At 39.2% G+C, this 19,668-nt stretch overlaps 1 protein-coding gene across 20 annotated transcripts in view; it reads left to right on the forward strand.

The window, feature by feature from the left end:
- Pphln1 (periphilin 1) overlaps positions 1–19,668 on the forward strand; it is a 150,800-nt gene that overhangs the window by 88,512 nt on the left and 42,620 nt on the right. For all 20 annotated transcript variants that reach the window (XM_087200201.1, XM_087200202.1, XM_087200204.1 and 17 more), the window contains one exon: positions 5,415–5,555. In XM_087200201.1, the coding sequence (XP_087056327.1) occupies positions 5,415–5,555 (141 nt within the window). The remainder of the gene's footprint in view (positions 1–5,414; positions 5,556–19,668) is intronic.

The raw sequence follows: 19,668 nt of genomic DNA on the forward strand, positions 1-19,668 counted from the left end.
TCATCATTGGGATTGTACCTTTACATGATGTATCTTGGGTCCTTGCTTTTTGATTTACCAAAACTTGTTGCCTCTGATGTGCTCCCCAATTTACATCTTTTGTTTGTAGGACTGTTTTTGTCACTTTCGTGCTGCTTTACTATAGTACTGGAAACTAAACAGTTTACAAAGACTGTAAACTTATTTCTTATGGTTCTGGTTACTAGGATATATTGATGTTAGAATTTATTTCTTAAATGATGCTCATGATTTTGATTTAAATCCCTTAAATTTTGCACCTCAGACTTGTTAAGAGTAGTTTTTTAGTAGCTAATATATGTATGTATCAGAAATGCAAATGGTGTTTGTGGGGAACCTGTCCAGAAGAGTGAATGATTAAAGTCATGAAGGGGCCTGCGGGGCAAAAGCACGCCTGCTCTGGAATGTATGGTTAAAATTAAGAAAGGACCTGCAGGGCAAAAAGCCTGCAGGCACTGGAATGTATGGTTAAAGATTAGGGAAGCATAGCATAATAGGTTTGGCCTGTGTCCTTCTACCTGCCTGATAAATTGCTTAGATTACCCTAAAAAGTGTCATACAGCAGACCTCCTTGTTCTTTGACACCCAAGCTACTTTTCTTCCTGTATTTCCTTGCAATAAAAGCCAGAGTGTTCTTGATTCAGCACTTCTCCTTTGAGACTTCCTCACACTGGTTGCTCTTGGGACAGTCCCTGTGGGCCTCTCGGTGTTCAGACCAAGTATCAGACCAAGTATCATCTCCAAGTAATGTTTTCATCCTCCGAGCTACCACAGTTGCATACTGTGAGAAGTGACGCTCTGTGTGAGGTGGGAAACTCCGAAGCAACTGGCTGCTGCAGATCATCTTGGAGGACCAGTCAATCTTCCAAAGCCTGCAAAAAGAACAAGGTCCAACTTCTCATTCCATAAGGGGAAATAGGCAGCCACGGAGTAGCCTGCACTTCTACGGCAGGGTTAAAGTTTAGGGTTATCAGCCCAGAGGCCTTCTCACTGTCCAGTTGTTAAGTGAGCTAGGTCAGTGTGCTTGTTTTTCCATTTTGGGTGGAAGAATGATCTCTGAAGAGGAGAAACCGAAACAGGCCCACCTGTTGGTGGAAGGGCAACTGCATGCGGGCCATACTGATCCTGCTTGTAGCTTGTGGAACAGTCCAGTTTTCTGAATACCAAAATATCAGGAAAATGGAGGCTATTACATGACCTCTATCAGGTGAACAGCCACATAGTCCCTAACCCTCCTTTTATCCCTGAAACCTATTGTCTTATAGTTGTGGATCTTAATGATTGCCTTTTCATTATCCCACTCCATGAAGAAGATAGAGGAAAATCTGCCCTGCCCATGCATCCAATTCTTTTGAGGTATTCTTCCCAACTCTGGCATGTTAAACATGTCACTGATATACCTCATAATCCTACCAGACAAGCTATAGTGGCCCATTTGAGGGCTGATTGGGCTCCTCAAAATTCAGGTATTTAAAAGGGGGACTATGAAAAAAAATGGGGGGGCAGGATATGGTAGAGTTCTTCCACAGGAACAGTTATATAAAGCACTCTTTAAAGTTTTAAAATTTTGACTCAGATGGCTTCAGAGCAGAAGAAAACATTTTATTCCCATAAAGGAAGGACCGAGATCATTGGTTCTTTATCAACAGCTTTTATTGGGTCCACAGTGGCTGGGGCCCATGGAATTGCTTACCTGGGGGAGGGGGAGAGGGAATGCATCCGTTTTGTCACCCACAGGCGCAGTTTGGGTTCCTGCAAAGGCTGTGCGTCCCTACCATGTGTAATGAGTTGGGAAGCAATCCTCTCCTGGAGCTCCAGAAGCTGGCAATACAACTTCCCCCAGGAATGAACAAAAAGAAGAAAAGGATGGGTCCCCTGCCCTCTACAACACATGCTTCAGGACCCACCTGGGGAGGCATTAAGAAGCTTACTAATCAAGCCGAACAAACTCTCCAAATCACAGGAACCCCCTCCTCTCCTGAAAACTTGTTTCTTTCAATGATAGAGCAGATCACATCCAACTCCAAGGCTACACAGGTAAAAAGGTCCCTTATTCTTTTGAGCTTGCTGGTACATTTACCTCAAGTAAGTAAGTAAGTGGCGTGGTCTTCTGGGCCCATGTTCTTACCCCACCTGTTTTTGACATAGTCACATGGAGAGATCTGGTACAACCCCACCCCCTTCTTCTAAAGATACCTCTTATACAGGCGGAACTTGGCTGCCACCTCCTGGCCCCTTGTGGGACTGTGAGAGGGACTGCAGCCACTCTGGTTATTCTAATGGGTGGCACCCGTTAACCCCAGGAGAGGTCCTTTTTGGCAGAAGAATTTCCCTTGCCTGTGGTCACCAACATCACTGATAGTAGCTATCACGTTCCCTTCTGGCCCCAGTAGTATGTGAACTATATTTTCATAGGAGGTATTCAAATGGAGGGAGCCTGTCATCAGGCTTTTTTTTTAACAGTGCCAGAGTAGGAGGAGCCCCCTGGTCCAGAAGACACTTTCCCAAGCCCCGTATTCCCTCCTGCTCTCACCCCTGGGTGCCCATCTGAGATGGCCCAGATTTGGGATGGGCCTCATGTAGGTCACCAACCTACCGTTATCCCCTCTCTTACAGTTTGACTCTAGAAAATCGGGGACCTCACAATTTAGTAGTGCTAAAGTCTAGCTCTCCCTGGAATTATGCTTACCCTTTATTCATAGCAGCAGCTCAGCATTATGGAACCATGGGCTCAGTGGGCCTTTACTGTGCCTCTCCTCAGGCACTTATATTTCTCCTCTTAAAAAATCTCTGTGGCATTTAGCTATCCCCCTTTTCCCTTATATTCTCAGAATTAGCAACTATTGGCCCGTAAGTAAACTCATCACATGGGTTTCCATGATACCTCTGACCATGTGATGATTCGAGCTCCCGCCCATACATTTTAGTCTAACAACTGACATGTGCAGAGTACAGTTCTTCTAGCCACCCGAAAGCACTTAGTGTTACCCACCAGCTAATGCTACATGGCTCACTCCGTGTGTCACCAACCTTGATATTTCCCTATTAAATATTACTCATATTGTGGTACCCAGACAACCCGCCAAAGCGTGGCTCCCCACTGTCCTCATGAGAGAATGGACAGGAAATTCCGTCCTTGAACAGGTTACCTCAGCACTTGAACATAGCAGAGAAAAACGTTTTCTTGGTATTCTGATTGCAGCTGCTATTGCAGCCACAGCACTGGCAGCCACAGTGGTGACCGCAGCAGTTGCTTTGACCCATTTCTTACAAAGTACTCAAACCATGGACAGCTACTTTCAAAAAAACGTTACCTCTGCATTGCTAAGATAGACTAGCATTGACAGAGAGATCATAACAATGCCCTGACGCTCTTGAGCCTGCTGTCAGTTGGCTCCACTTAGTGTGATGCAGGATGTCATTCTGTGTGTATCATACCCATCCTGTTTAATAGCTCTGGTTCCTGGGATGCGGTGCTCCGTGGTGCTTTTCATATGGATCTTACTGGGGAGATTTCTTATGTCCAGGGCCGACTGAAGGCCCAGCTTCACAAACTTTAAATGGAAGCTTGCAGTGTCACTCTAGATCATCGTAATACTGTTGCCTGCTGGCTCAACCCCAAAAACTGGCTCTCTGGCCTCAACCTCCGGTTCATGAACTTAATTCTTTCCATGATTCTGGTCTCAGAATTTGGTTACAGTCAGAGTCATGGAACAAATTCTGTGACCAGAGTTGTGGTAAGAATTAGGTTCATGAACTGAGGTACCACTATATATGGATACTTACTGCTATAGGAATAATATTTTTGTTGTGTCTTCTTGCAGTCCTAAAAGCTCTCTGTGTGCTGTTCCAACGAACACACTGTGTTGAGGCCATGATGACTTCCTGCAGCAAGCCCAATACCTATTTATACCACATTCCTCTTCTCCTCAATCCCTAATGCTTAAAACAAAAAATGGGGAGGGGTTACTTGGGGGCCTTGGTCAGAGGAGTGAATGATTGTAGTCATAAAGGGGCCTGCGAGGCAAAAGCACGCATGCTCTGGAATGTATGGTTAAAGATCTGGGAAGCATAATAGGTTCAACCTTTGTCCTTCCACCTGCCCAATAAGTTGCTCCGATTACCCTAAGAAATGGCAGGTAGCAGACCTTCTTGTTCCTTGACACTCAGACTGCTTTTCTTCCTGTATTTCGCTGCAACAAAATCAAGAGAGTTCTGGGTTCAGCACTGGTCTCTTGAGACTCCCTCACACTAGAACCTCTCGGGACAGTCCCTGTGGACCTCTGAGTGTTCGGACCAAATGTTGTCTCCAAGTAATCTTTTCATTCTCCAGACTGCCACCTTTGCACACTACAACAGGTATTGAAGCATTCACAGTGTGTCCCTTGCATCCTCTTCACTTCCGTGTTGTTCTTGTCGGAAACCTGCTTTAATCCCTTTCCCACGGAGAGTGTTACTCCAGAGATACCTATGGATATGCATATGTGTAGATGTATGTGTTTCTGTCTGTAACCACCTTTGTGACACAGTGGGCATATATTAATAGGGAATAGCCTCTTGGCTATGAGATTATTCACTTATTTTTGGTACTGGGGATCAAACTCAGGATCTTGTGCTTGCAAGGCAGGTGGCAGCACCACTGAGCTAAATCCCCGGCTCAGTTATTCACTATTGATTTGTTACTTGAGACTTGGTGTTTTTATGTGTTCATGTTTGAGATAAGCTCTTGTTGTGTTGTCTAGATTGGCCTGGAATTTGCTGTGTAGCCCAGGCTGACCTAGAGTGCACAGTCCTACTGCTTCAGCCTCCTGATTATAGGCCTATACCACCAAGCCCAGGAAAAATATTAGTGGTTATTATGTTTTGTTGGATTGTTTTCTCTTTAATGATTTCAGTAAGTGCTTAAGTTACAGTAGCAAGGTGTTTTAACTTTAGAAAGTGGAACCCTTTCCTATGTTCCTTTTATTCTTTTATGTGTGCACACTTTCACTTGTAGTTGGACTTTTTCTCCTGTATATTCCAAATTAGACTGTTTAAGGAGTACTTATGGGGCAAAATTTTCTAGCTGTATCTTTTCTTTTTTTGGTACCGGGGATCAAAATCGGGACCTTGCACTTGCGAGGCCGGCAGTGGAACCACTGAGCTAAATCCCTGGCCCTCTAGCTGTATCTTAATATAGACTGAAGTATAATTTTGGCATGTAATAAGCCTAGAGGCTGTGTTTTACCTAAAATTTAAAAAACAATCATTTCCTCTTTAATCCTCTTCATATGTATAATGGGATTAAAAGTTTTCTTAAAACAGATTAAACCTAGTGTTTTCTCAATATAATGTACCATCTGAAGTGCTCTATGTCCTTTAAGAAAGTAAGTAAAGATTTGGAACATTTTTTCAAGGCGGGACCTACAGCACCGTTATTCATTGAGCAGCCAGAGGAGCCGGAGACCAATGCAGCAGACAGCACAGAATTGTTTGAAGACAGTCAGCTCAGCAGTCGCTGTAAAGCAATAGCATCGAAAACCAAAGAGATCGAACAGGTGAGGTTGCAGTCTACATAAGGTAGATAATCTTTGGCTCATATCACTTTGCACATAAGTACTTATTAGCTATGCTTCTTTTTTTGTCTTTTTCCACCTGTGACTGAGATTCTGTTCAAAAATTTTCAAAACAGTTTTTGACTTCAGTCATTTTGGTCAGTATGCTCCCTTGTCTTCGTTATTTTTAAATAAAGAAAACACTTTTGGAGGGTGGGTGTTGGGTTTTTTGTTTGTTGTGCCGGGGATCGAACTCGGGTCCTTGCACTTGCGCAGCAGGCAGCGAAACCACTGAGCTAAATCCCCGGTCTGGGTGTTGGTTTTTTTAAAAGAAAATATTGGTATAGTTGGTATGAAACAATTAACTTGATAGGGTTGGAATGGAAGAATATTAAATTCAAGAAATGTTAGCAAATGTTATTTTTTACTATTAGATACTTGTTTTTCTTTTAAGCATTTTCCAAAAATTTAAGGGACAAGAAGGGATTTAATCTATATTTTTAGTTGATACCATTTTGAGAAACAGGGTTTTGTTTTGATTGTGCAACTACTATCCACCTAACTAGAGCATTATCATTTTATGAGGATTTGATGATATAAGTAAAAGGTGAAAGGGCTTTCTAAAATGTAACATGTTTTGTATAGGAGTTTGTTTTTGATGTTATTCTCTGGTACTTTTAATAAATTGTGTTACATTATTGTATAATCTCAAAACAGTTTGAAATTTTAAAAAATTAAGCTATTTTCTTAAGGTGTTGTCCCATTTCTATGTTAATTTAAATCTCCTCTTGGTTGGGTTGTGGACAGTCTTAAATTCTAGATATGATTGTATGTCTAGTTGTGTTGCTATCACACCAATGACAAGAGGTAAGAACCAGGATAGGAAAGTTGTCATGCAGACCACTAGAATTTCAGAAGCTAGGATAGTAGTTAACATAAATCTCTAATAATTCTTTGCATTTTTTCATATACTTGAAATATTTCAAAATTAAATGTAATAACTCAGAATATCATGTAGATGAGACCATAAAAATCAAGTTTTGGTAATGTAGAAATAGAAATACTATTGTAATATCCAAGATGTCTTTTCTCCCTGTTTCGTAAATCAGTATAATGTGTTTCATATATATTGTAAAAATAAATTACAGTATCTAGTTTTTTGATATTTTCTGTAACTTTGGTCTGTCCCTTAGCTGTTGAATCCCTAGAATGTCATTAACTTGAGACAGTATTACAGTATGAAATGGACTGAGCCTCCAGGCCAAAATTTGTTTTAGTGCTAAATGTCTGCAAGTGCAGCAGTTCCTTTAGGAAATTTTTTTTTTTTTTTTTGGACAGAGTCTTGCTATGTAGTTCAGGCTGGCCTTGAACTTACTATGTAGCCCAGGCTGGCAGCAGTCCTCCTGCCTCAGTCTCCCGCGTGCTAGGATTACAGGCCTGGCTCTTGAGGAACTTATGCTCAGGCTCATTGTACAGGGAGTATGTAACTGGAACTGCTTTTTGTTGCAGTGATAAATCTCCAGAGATAAACTCCAGAATGGTCTCGTCCCTTGTAGTACTTGTACCATTTTAAGTATGGTTCTCGTAAGGTTTGGTATTTGCACTGAAAGGTTAGAGACTGTTACTACCACACAGAAGAAGCTCTGCCCTCTATATTTAGGGTATAACTTAGAGAAGCTCTGCCCTCCATATTCTCTGAGGTACGGTCACTATACAATAAAATGTATCGTTTCAAATGGTTGGATGAGCTGTGAAAATGGTGGCCCTATGTGGACATTATTCTGAACACATACACGTGGAAATGGTTTCACTTGATTTCACTGAGTGTAATAAAAATATATATAAAACTTAGTTATGCTCATGTCTCACAAAGAATGTGCTCTGATTTGTTGTTAATTTTATCTTCCAGTAAACTGCATTATAGGTCATAACATAACAAAAGCATGAAGTTGCAAAAACACAAGAGATGATGCTGTGAAAAGTTTTATTCTCACCCCTGAGTTTACTCTTCTTCCGGCATATATGTTGTCATGATACACATACAGTATACATACATGTGCATATATACAGATAGATATGTGTGTCTGAACTGGGTGTTGTGGGCACGCCTGCAGTCACAGCACTGGGAGGCTGAGGCAGGAGGATTGCCATGAGTTCAAGGCCAGCCTGAACTACATAGCGAGACTTTGTCTAAAAAAAAAAAAAAAAAGTGAAAAATAAAAAGATGATAAAGCAGATATTGGAGAACAGAAACATGTAGGTTTGTGACATTATGTTGTTCCACTGTCCTTTCCATTGACCTGTGGTGATAGTGATTATATTGAAGCCAGTGGGACTAGATTTTTGTAGAGATGTCTTTTAAAAAGTCAATTTGATTGGAAAATAGCCTTTAAAATATAGAATAACAGTTTTGGGGGACAGCAAGAATTTATTATTTTCGTTTATTATTTTATCTACATAGTTAGGTTGATAGAAAATACTTTGATTTTTTTTTTTTTTGGAAAATACTTTGATTTTTAAAATAACCATTTATATAGTATGTGAATATGAAGTTACAGAAGTTTTAAAATCTCACATCAGCAAATGTAGTAGCACTCCCTACTCACATTTACTAAACTACTTTGTGTCATTTCTTCTGAAGATTTTCTGTAATGTATTTACTCCTCTGTCTTTTGTTTTATATACAGGTGTTCTAGATTTGTAATGCTTATTTCTATATCATCATCAATTTCTATTGGGAAAGTGTATAAATACATGTGTGTATATAAACATTTATGTTCATATACACAGACATTTCTGTTAAGTAACCTGTTATAATTCTTGTTGAGACCTCTGACAGTTTTATACTGCATTGATTTCTAATGCTAGTTTGAGTAATTCTGCCTTGAACTTCTGTTCTGTTAGCATACTTCATTGCTACTGCTGGTAGAGATCTAAGAGGAAAAATCTTATTTCAAAAATTAATATGCTGCATGTGATTTCTGTGAAAGATCAGATGAGGTCTTAATACTAAAAATCTTTTATATCTAGAGATTCTTAAACAATCATTTTCCCTCAGTATTTCACCATAAGCTATTTTAGTAACCCTTGCTATTTTTGGGACCAAGCTTGGATATGAGTCTCTCAGCAGAGGATTTATTCTTTTTTTGTTGTTACTTTGTTAGTTTGTTTTTCAGTACCAGGATCAAACTCAGGACCTTGTACTTGCGAGGCAGGCGTGGTACCACTGAGCTAAATCCCTGGCCTGTTTGTTTTTTGAGACAGGGTCTTGCTGTGTAGTTCAGGCTGGTTTTGAACTCGCTATATAGCCTGGGCTGGCCTCAGACTCACACTTCCTGCCTCAGCCTCTCAAGTTCTAGATTACAGGTGTGTGCCACAACACCTGGCTAGAGGATTTTTTCTTAAAATATTTTTCCTCATGTAGTACATTCTTGACTGTGATTGGGCCCTATGTAAAGTGGAAGAGTAGTAGGTATTAAATTAATTGACTTTTTAGTTGAAACTGTCATAAAGGGAATATAGTTTACAATAGAATTTTCAAATTTTGTTTTATTTACTTTTAAAAATATTTTTATTCACAAAGTTTATCAGTTGCATAGTGAACTCTTGTTTGCCAGTGAAAGTTGCATGGACAGTTTCATATCATCTTCCTACTCATGGTTAGTATATGGTGAGGTATAATTCTGCTTGCCTTTTTAATAGACTGAAAAGAAAATTATCTGTTTAGTTATGTTTACATCATCCAGAGTTCTTGCGGCAGCTCACAGTGAGTGTTTGTTCAACACTTGAATGACTGGAACTGGAAGGAATGCCTGAAGCACCCAGGCATATCATGCTCCCTGGCTCTGCACTTAGTTAATTCAGGCTCGGGAAGATTAACACTGTAGCAACTCCTCATGGATCTTGCCCTCCTGGAAGTTAGAAGGCAAAGGAGAGAGAAGCATAACCATCTTATTTCATTTGGTTGCAAAAATGCAGGCAGGTTTTAATGGTTTTCAACATCTACAAGATGAAAAGGGTTTCTCAGAAATTTGCAGTGGGACTAAAACATTTTGAGAAGACTTATATACAAAGTTATGGATTCTAATTAATTATGACAACCTGTGAAGGAAGAGAAAATTATTTTAAAACATTTACTTTTCACATGTAATTTTATCATAATGTGTCTAGATATGGATTGTTTTTTAAGTTTATTCTACTTAAGATAATTCATGCTTCTTGTATTTAAGTGTTGACATTTTATGTTAGAGCTGGGAATTCATAAAATATTATTTCTTTGAGTGTTGAATATCTCCTTTTCCATATCCTCTAGTTGGACATAGATTTTTTTCATTCCATCTTCCATTTCTTTTTCTCTCTTTTTAAATCTTAAATTGTAGGTATCTTGTTCAGAACTAGCTCTTGCTCTTTCTTCAGTTGTCTAATTTACTATTTAATTCATCCACTGACTTGTTATTTTATTTTATTTTCCATTTGAGAAATTTAGTTTAGTTCTCATTACAGATGTGCTTAGAAATGGGTTTTATGCTCATGTTTTCATTCTCATTTAAAAACATCCTGTACTATAAATGATCATTTTAATATCTGAAGTCTTGGCTTTAATTTACCTGTTGCTTTTCTTCAGGGACTTGCTCCTGGTAGCAGTTTTTTTGGTGTTTGGATTGGAGTTGTTATATTCAGAACTTCAGATACGTGTGAATTCTCAGGGGAAACTACTTCTCAGCATTTTAGAACCCAGACTAAGACCTGTAGTTTTATTTTTATTTTTTCTAACTAACTCATACATTCAAAAACTTCTTAACTTTATGCAGATGTCTCAGATCTAGTGCAGTATTTTCATGAGCCTATGATCAATCTCTCATTCCTTACTGGGCTCTGAGTTCCTGGTTCTTTGGACACCAGTTGTGGTGGGGTAGCCGTAGGATCCGTATTAGCGTCTCACTCTGGTTTCTTGTCTTTTCTTTATTGATGCCTGTTGGCACTTTCCCTTAAAGAATGTAGCTGTGCTTTGAAAGGTATGTGTTTCAAGGCAGGGGAGCTTTCTGAGAAATGTAGTGTATTATGTTTTAAAAGCTCAAGTGATTTGTTCAAATTTATCGTAGAAGTGGTAAGAACAGTGACTACTAGATTTCTGATATGTTCGTTTGCCTTGAAACTGAGATTTTAAAATCAGTTTCAGTTATGGCCAAAGAAAGCTTCACTGTGGAAGTAACAATTGATCAGACCAATAAATTCAAGTAGATTTCTTATAAATAGAAATAGGCTCTAAAGGACTCTAGGTAAGAGTGAATGGCATGAGCATAAGTAGGAAAATAGGGAACTATAGGAAATAGTCACAAGGAGTTTAGTATGGGTAAAACCATATCTTACACTGACAAATTTTAGGTCTTACTTTCCCATTTTCTCCCCATCAACATGTATTGCAATGACTTCGTATAGTAGATGTTAAGAAAATTATATTTACTGTGGGAGCTGAGAAGGAGCTTGGATAGTCTCGAATACTGGGCTTTGGAACTTTGTCTTGGTTTTGGTAGAGCAGCTTTGGAAGAAAGTATTCTGTTTTAACCCCGACAGGTACAGTGTAATTCAGTTCTGGCACTAACCCCCTGGCGTTGGTATGTACCACACAACATAAAGGGCATAGTTGCCAGTCTCACTCAGAGGGTTCTTAGTTTACTTGTGCTTTTGCCAAATTGGCTGTGAATCTAGGGGTTCCCATGACCATCCTCCTTAAGAACTCAAAAAATCTCCATACCTATGAGTACATTTTTCTATAAAAGATAAAGAACCAGAAGGAAATAATTTTGTTTCAACCTTCAAATAGTGTACTGTAATTCAATTCTGACATTTCTCTTCAACTCCCACAGGTAAAAAGGTTTAGTTCCTCAAAAGGTGAGAAATCAAGAATGAAAAAGTGTGATTATAGACCATACTTTACTGAAATTTGTTGGTAGAAAAGAGATTGTACCTAGCCATCCAGGGATATGGGGATATGTGGATTGAAGACATTTTTTTTTGAAATGACAGAAAAAAAGTGTTTGAATTCTGTTGACAGCAATAGCTGGTGGGTGAAATTGGAACATGTGAGTATTAGGATCAGGTGTTTTTTTTATGGATCAGTTTGGCTGTACAGAAATATTCTGTCAATTTTTACATAATGAATGAGAGCCCGAATCAGGGTTAGTGATGTCAGAAATACAGAAAAAGCGCATGAGAGTGTGGCAGAGGAATGAATCTACTTTTGAGTGTTTGTAAAAGGGTAAGGGTTCTTCTATGAGGGAAACTGAAGATAAACATGAGTAATTGGTGAAGCAAGAAGAGCCTGCAATAGCACAAGTAGAGACTAACTTTGAGAATTCAGAGAAACTTTATGGAACTAGGGAGAAAAGAGAATAAAGTGGTAGCATTTTGAGATGGAAAGAAGGTAAGGTGGAAAAGAGGCAATTTTCTAAGAGTAGAGGAAAATGAGATATGGAGGGGGGGGTTGTCCTGTCAGCACTTGGAGTTCCTGAATTGGGTGTGGAAAGGGTTTAGAATACACCACATGTTCTATGTTGATATGGAAGACAGCAAGAGAGATTAAGGAGTTCACAGTGGATCAAGTAATTACAGTCTTAGACTTTTTCCAGCAATTCACAGCATCCTTTGAGAAAAAGTAGAAAAGGCAAACTAGTTTAAGTACAGTTGACCAAGTAAGAGTGCTTTGGATGTTAGTAAATCAGATGCTCACTGATAACATGGTGATGATGATGATTTTATTGGGAAATGTATGTATATTGCCAGTTTTGTTTGTTTTAGCCTTTAATTCAGTTATATCCCAGAGAATTTGACCTGATACTCAGGTTAAATAACTAGGTCCTACAGAGTTCAAAATTAAAGAGCGAGTCAAGCTGGGCTGGTGGCCTGTGCCTGTAATCCTGGCACTGAGGGAGTCTAAGGCAAGAGGACCGCAAGTTTGAGTTCCCCTGCGCCACTTGAGACCATGTCTCAAAAAAACAACCAACCAACCCAGGGATGTAGCTCAGTAGTGCACCCCTGGGATTGATCCCTGGTACCACACACCAAAAGGCAAGTCACAAAATCAAACTACACCTGCTAACTCAGTTAGCTCATACATTCAAAGGAGGGAAAAAAAGAAAAATATGCCCTACTGGTTTTTTCTTTAAGCTTTTTAAAACAAAGCAGGAAATAGTCGATATAGTTTAGAATTTTCCACCTAAAAGGAACAAACAGCATTTTAAAACAAAGGTTAGTGCTTCACAATACTTTGAAATTCAGTTTTCCTAGACAAGTAGAATGCTGGAATAGGATTTTTCTTTTTGACATGTAAATCTGTTAAACATACTAGTTTTTCTGCTTGAAACATGGTGGCTCCTCGTTATTCACAGAGTAAAATTCAAAGCTTTCTTCATGGCTCCAGAGGCCTGATGTCTGTCCTCTGCCTCTCCACCCAGAGTTTTGTGTTCCTCTCGTAGTCCTCTCTGTAAGTAGTTCCACCATCACTGGACCTACTTTCTTCTGTTACACTTAGCACAATTTCGTGAACATTGATGTTTTTATATATCTTACTATATTTTTGCAATTAGAAATGCATGTTTTGTTCAACAAATGAGCTCTGTATACAGACTCTACACGCAGTAGGCCCTCAAATGTCTGTTGAATGACTGGGTGGTTTCTGAGTATTAAGTCCTATATTTCATATTTCATCTCAAAGATATATTTTCATATTTCAAGACCACCTGATGAACACATCCCAAGGTCAAAAGGCCTTGAACCCCAGCTTGAGCTCAGCTCAGTCACCCCAGCCTGACAGCCCACTAGGACTGCCTGCATCCAGACTCAGGCCTTGAACCAACTCTGCTCTCGCTAAGGCTGGAGCTGCTTGAAGAAGCTCTGCCTAACCTGTAACCTTGTAAGCCACCTGCAGGGACTTTCCACATCTCTATAGACTGTCATAGTTCTCAGTTCTGCCTCTTTAAATCCTGTAGCACTGGTAGCCTTTGCTGAGCTGTTCTCTAACCTATATATTACTGTGTGAAATGACATGTGACTTGAGTGCTATAGATATTATTTATTTATTTTTGGGTACCTGGTATCAAACTCAGGACCTTGCGCTAGATATTAGTAATTAAGACTCCAATAAATGTACCTGTGATTGGCTGGCTTACCAGCCACAACGCAGATCTTTAATATTCAGCCATACAAGGCCAAAGAAACTGACACAGCTCATGATTTTATTGTTACTCAATAAACTCTGATTCTAAGACAGACATACTCTCTACCTTACTGGCATTACAACAGCTTTGTGACAGGAACAAAGACCAAATATGTATTTCTTGTTATACCCAGAAATTGATACATAAGTCATAAAAGAAAGGGGTATGGGTATGTCTGTACATCCTTCAATTTCCCTTTTGTCCAAAAATTTTCATAACAAAATATTACAGGTAAAGTGAAGTCTAAAGCAAAGGAGGCACAGTAGTGAATATATGGGTCTGATCTCCCAAGTGCATAAATACAGATGGATCCTTGTTTTGCTCTGACCCAGGACGATGAGCTTTACATCTTCTCTCAGTGTGGGTAAGATTGTGAGGAATCTGTAAATGTGATGTGACAAATGTGACTGCCAGTCACTAGGGCTGCACACTACATGTAAGACACTGAATTTGGTAATAGAGAAGGCCCTGCACAAGGAAATTACATCCTACTAAAAAAGAATAATAGGTTGTAAAAAGCCATAAAACAAAGCAGAATATACTAAATGCCAGAAGAGAAATGCACAATATTACAGTGACTTCAAAGAAAAGGGGGTAGGGGGCGCAAACGCCCTGAAGCAGTGTTGGCTGCTCCAGGCAACACTATGGAACATGTGAACAGTGATGACCCTGGAATACAGGGAAGTTTCCAAAATGATGGTCTCAAAATAGACTGGAATCAAAGTGAAGCTAGATTCGAACAGAGGTAAGGCAAGGATCAAATGTTTAAAGCTTGAAAAAGAACTTCTAAGATGCAAAAACTACATAATAATGCCAAACCTAATGGAAAATACTCATCATGAATACAAGATAAGCAATATGATTTTAATGTGGCTTTTATATTTTCATGAATAATAAACAATCTGCTTGGCAAAGGCTTAACTTGGATATTTTTTCCTAGTAATGTCTAAAATATCCACCAAAATGAAACAACAATTTAAAATGGCAATTCGGCTCTTTGAAAGGAATTTGTCACTTAGGTAAAATCCTTATGTATACAATGAATTGGTTTTTATAAACAGCTATTTCTTACAGGAGAAACTCCACTGTGTAACAATTAAAATGAAGTTGCTAGGTGTGGTAGCGCACGCCTGTAGTCCCACCACTCTGGAGGCTGAGGCAAGAGGACTGCCACGAGTTCAAGGTCAGCTTGAGCTACATAGTTCAAGGCCACCCTGGGCTACATAGTGAGTCCCTGTCTCAAAAAACAAAACATGAAGCTAATGAGTACACCACCAAAAGAAAAATCTAACAGTTTGTGCCAGTTAGCCAAAGAAAATTTATTTTTAATGGTTTTTGGTTTAGATTATTTCTTTTCTTCCTAAAATTTTTTCTTAGTGCATACTGGTTATATAGATTAACAGGTTTCACTGTGGCAGATTTATTTATGAACATAACTTTCAAATCTTTGTAGAATTTCACAGAAAAATTTTAATTGCTTGAGGTAGTTCAGTCTTCAAAATGATTTGAAATGATCAATCTAAAGTGCAATGTTACAATTGTACAATGGGTCTCATTTTAGATCTAAGCTAAACTAATTAAATAAAAACAGCTTGCTATGGCTTGTGTTTAGATGTCCCCTTAAAGCCTCATGTGGTCAGAGATGAAGCATTTCTTTTTTTGGGGGGGGGTACTGGAGATTGAACTCGGGACCTTGCACTTGCAAGGCAGGTGGGGGAACCACTGAGCTAATTCCCCAGCCCAAGGTAAAGCATTTCGGAGGTGGCTGGATCTAAACTGTGTGAGGCTGGGATCAAAGGTGTGATGCTGGAATCAAGGATGTATGATTACTAAATAAGTCCACTGATTGGTGTGACACAGTTCTGGGTGTGGATAATGGGGTGGCCCGACAGACTATAAAGGACAGAAAGAGGACTGCTGTGGCTTGCTGCTTTGCTCCTTTGTTGCCTTCTGCCTGCCACATCATTAACTGTTTCTCCTTTGCCATGACACCCTGCCTTGGGGCCAGCCAACTATGGATTTAAACCTCTACATACCATGAGCCAAAATAAACCTTTCCTCCTTTAACTTTGGGTGTTGGGTATTTTGTTTCAACAAGAAAATAACTAAGACACAGCCTGTTCTCACAAGTGACAAAAAATATAATACTGGTCTGGGAGATGTAAGAGCAGCAACCTCCACCAGTTATACCCTCACAGGAGAAATTTGTTGACAGAGGTGACTGAGGAGGAAGCAGCTGAGCTTCTTCAGAAATTACCTCCCCCTCCTTCTCAGTATTCCCCCTTACAAAGAACACTTGATGGAGCCCAACAGTAAGGCTATTCTGATCTAAAGATATGCAAGTATGTCTCAAAAGCCAGACACTTCAACAGTGTCTGGGCCCAATCAGTTGAGTTTGTAGGAAGGGCTCTCACTAACCAAGAGGTTTTTAGAAGAAGGCAGAGGAAGCTTAGCAAAGGCCTCTATCTTTAGAAAACGTCAAGGTTACAATTTTAAAGAGCTTTTTGTTTAAATACAATGGCATTTAGAAATTATTTTCATAGAGACCTTTACATTAGTTTGTGTACCGGGAACCTGCACAAGCACTAGGGAGATGGCCTCATTTTTCTTTTCTGCCTCATTTTATAAAACATTGAAACTAAGAGATTAAGAGGGTTAGCTTAGCTATAAGAAACACAATTAAAGCTGGGGTTTCCAATTCACCCTTTATCAGGCAGGCTACTGCTATAACTCCAGAGAATTGTTTAAATCCAAAATAGAAATAAAGCCATAACTGAGCCCAATCCCTGGCAAAGATAAATTAACACACATGGTTTTTTAAGAGTAAAGAAACTAAGCCAGACATGGTGGCACACATTTGTAATCCCACCACCTGGGAGGCTGAGGTAGGAGGATTGCCATATCAAGGCCAGACTGGGTTACATAGTAAGTTCAAGGCCAGTCTGAACTACACAGTGAGGTCTTGTCTCAAAAAGAGTAAAGAAAGTGACTTGGTGGGCCCTGAAAGCCAGGTCATCTGCTCAGAACTCCTAACTACACGGGACATTAATTGTGTGTATGCTTGGTGTCTAATATGTACGTCATTCCCCCTAGTGAAATCTGTAACTTGGGGCTATTTTTTCATAAAGCTTCAGGGATGCCACTATAATAAACATATGAAAAATAAACAGGTCAGGCCATCATCTTCCCTATGCTGGGAAAAGTACTATTATTCTGTAAGCTGCTTAGGCTATGATTGGTTAAAGAACATTTCATGGCTGAATAGAACTTGCTCAATGTATGGCGGGGGTGGTCCTCAGCTTTTGCCAGATGACTCAAAGTGAGCCAGGTGTGTTCAGTCTAGGTACCATTTCTATCATCATTAAAAGCCTACATTACGAAGTTGATTTTAGAGGAAGCCATTTTTCCTAGTATGAAATTTCTCCATTATCTCACAGTGAAAAATTGTTATCCTTTTAGCACATATGGGCCACTATGCTACTTTCTTCTTTCTTTCGTGTTTTTGGTTTCTGCTTTTCTTTTCTTTTTTTGGCATGATGGCAGGAATTGAACCTGGGCCCTAATGCTAGGCAGTGAAGTATTTTTGTTTTCTGTTTAAATAGTTTAAATATTCTGTATACACTGTATTATAGTTTAGAATTTTAAAAATAATTTTGATAACATCACAGTATTGTGATTTTTCAGTTCAAAATAAAGTCCTGGGCCCGGGGATTTAGCTCAGCAGTTCTGGTGCTGGCCTCGCAAGTGCAAGGTCCCGCGTTCAATCCCCGGTACCAAAAAACAAAACAAAACAAAACAAAACCCCAAAAAAGTCCTTGCTAATCCAATAGTTTGGTGAAACTTTTTTTTCTCCAATACTAGGGATTGACCCAGGGTCTTCGCATTGAGTTATGTCCCCTACACTGTTTTGTTTTGTTTGGGGGGGGGGTGTTTTGTTTTTAAAGACAGGGATTCCCTAAGTTGACCAGGCTAAGCTCAAACTTGCAATCCTATTGCCTCAGCCTCCCAGAGTAACACTGAGATTACACTGCGTACCACCACAGACAGCTTGGGAAACTTTTAAAATCTATGCCTTAATCTCTAGTTGTGGATGGTGATGCGTGTGGGAGTTGCTAAGAGGTCACAGAACCAGAAGGTTCTGAAGGGAAGGAAAGAGAAGTGGTTCAGGAGTCACGACAGCTCCAGTGCACGGGCAGCTTCTACAGTTTCTGCTTAGCTGCTCCCTCCTCAGGTCCCAAGACAGGCACTGGAGCTACATTTGCATTACATGCCATTTTAAAAGTATGTATTTATAGCAGATAGATATGATCATGGTGATACAGATGAATCCCAGAGTTTACTAACTTATGAAGTTGGGTTTATAATGTTACCACTGCCAGGAATACAGAAAAAGGGTTGGAAGGGTAGGGAAGCAGGCATGAAAAGAAAGGCTGAGGAAGAGAGACTAGGTCTGGTGGCCTTTCATGTATAGGTTTCAAACTTGGTTTCAGCCCCATGTTTCACCCCAAACCCCAGTTGGCTTCCCTTTCCCTGCTAAAGGTAGTTTCTGCATCCTCTACATACCCATCATGATTGCCTGCTACATTAGCCAGCCTTCTGGTTGAGTGGCATCCTAGAAGCTGCAACATCCCAGTGCCATCCTACCTGCAAAACAGCATGTCTGCCCCTAAGCAGTACCTTAGCATTGGCTAGGATGCCAAGGTGATGGTACAAATCTATTTTCTTCTTCAATGTAATCACAAATCAACCAAAGATGCTTTATGATCCTTTATCTAACATAGGTAAAACAGTCTACAATTTTCCATGGTGAAAAGTAAACCATTATCAATCCTTGGAGAGTCTATTGAAAATATAGCTTTTGTTACTCCTACTGGGGAAAAACAAGTAATGGATTTGCTAACGGCTCATCATATGTAAATGTGGGAAATAAAATTATCTGTCTGTTTAATCATATTTCTACTTTTAAATCACAGAGCATTCATTACCACTCTGAATTCTTCTAAGACAAAAGTTTTTGTTTCCAGAGTAAGGAATTATCTGTAACTAACAAATACCAAAGATTTTTAAAATAGAAAATATAGTATAAGGTAAATTAAAGTAGGATAAGGACTATAAAGTAGGGTAAGTTGCAGTAGGACAATTGTTTAGCATGTCAGTAGTAGGACAATTGTTTAGCATGTCAGTAGTAGGACAATTGTTTAGCATGTCAGTAGTAGGACAATTGTTTAGCATGTCAGTAGTAGGACAATTGTTTAGCATGTCCAAAGCCCTAGATTCGTCGGGGAGGGAGGTTAGGAAGGGAAAAATAATAGTAGAATTATGAAATTCTATGTATCTAATAAACCTTGCCACATAATATTACTATTTGGTGTATTTATTAAAATGAATTTTTAAAAGTTGAGCTATTGATTTTAAATACTGCTAGCTTTTTTTGGTTGGTAAAATCACTAGAACTAGAATTACGAGTAAATTTAGGGTAAGAACAACAGGGAAATCCAGAAATAAAATCTTTCATTTGGACTAGTGACACTGAACATTTGATTGCTTCAGATAAAATAAGGGTCAAAAGATTGACCCCTTACCATAAGGGCCAAAACAAACAGTACTGTAATTTCACTTTTAACCTCGCTTCATGTGAGATTACCATATGCTCCTGTAGATATAACACAGATAGAAGTTTTTTCAAATAAAAATATCCTGGAAAAAAGCATTCAGTCATTCTCTTCATACACACTTGCAGTATCCTAAGACAATAAAAAAGCATAAATTTAAAAATATGTCTTCTATCTCAGAGAGTCAGTGTTACTCATACTGTGTATTTAAAAGTCCTGAAATTATTATTTATAGCTAAGGCTACTTTCCCGAGTCAACCCTAAAATTATTTGTAAAAGTTAACTGCT

The sequence above is a fragment of the Heterocephalus glaber genome, unplaced genomic scaffold (assembly GCF_053883595.1).
Source record: "Heterocephalus glaber isolate CG9 unplaced genomic scaffold, H.glaber_assembly_v1.0 deba00001733, whole genome shotgun sequence".
Taxonomy (NCBI): Eukaryota; Metazoa; Chordata; class Mammalia; order Rodentia; family Bathyergidae; genus Heterocephalus; species Heterocephalus glaber.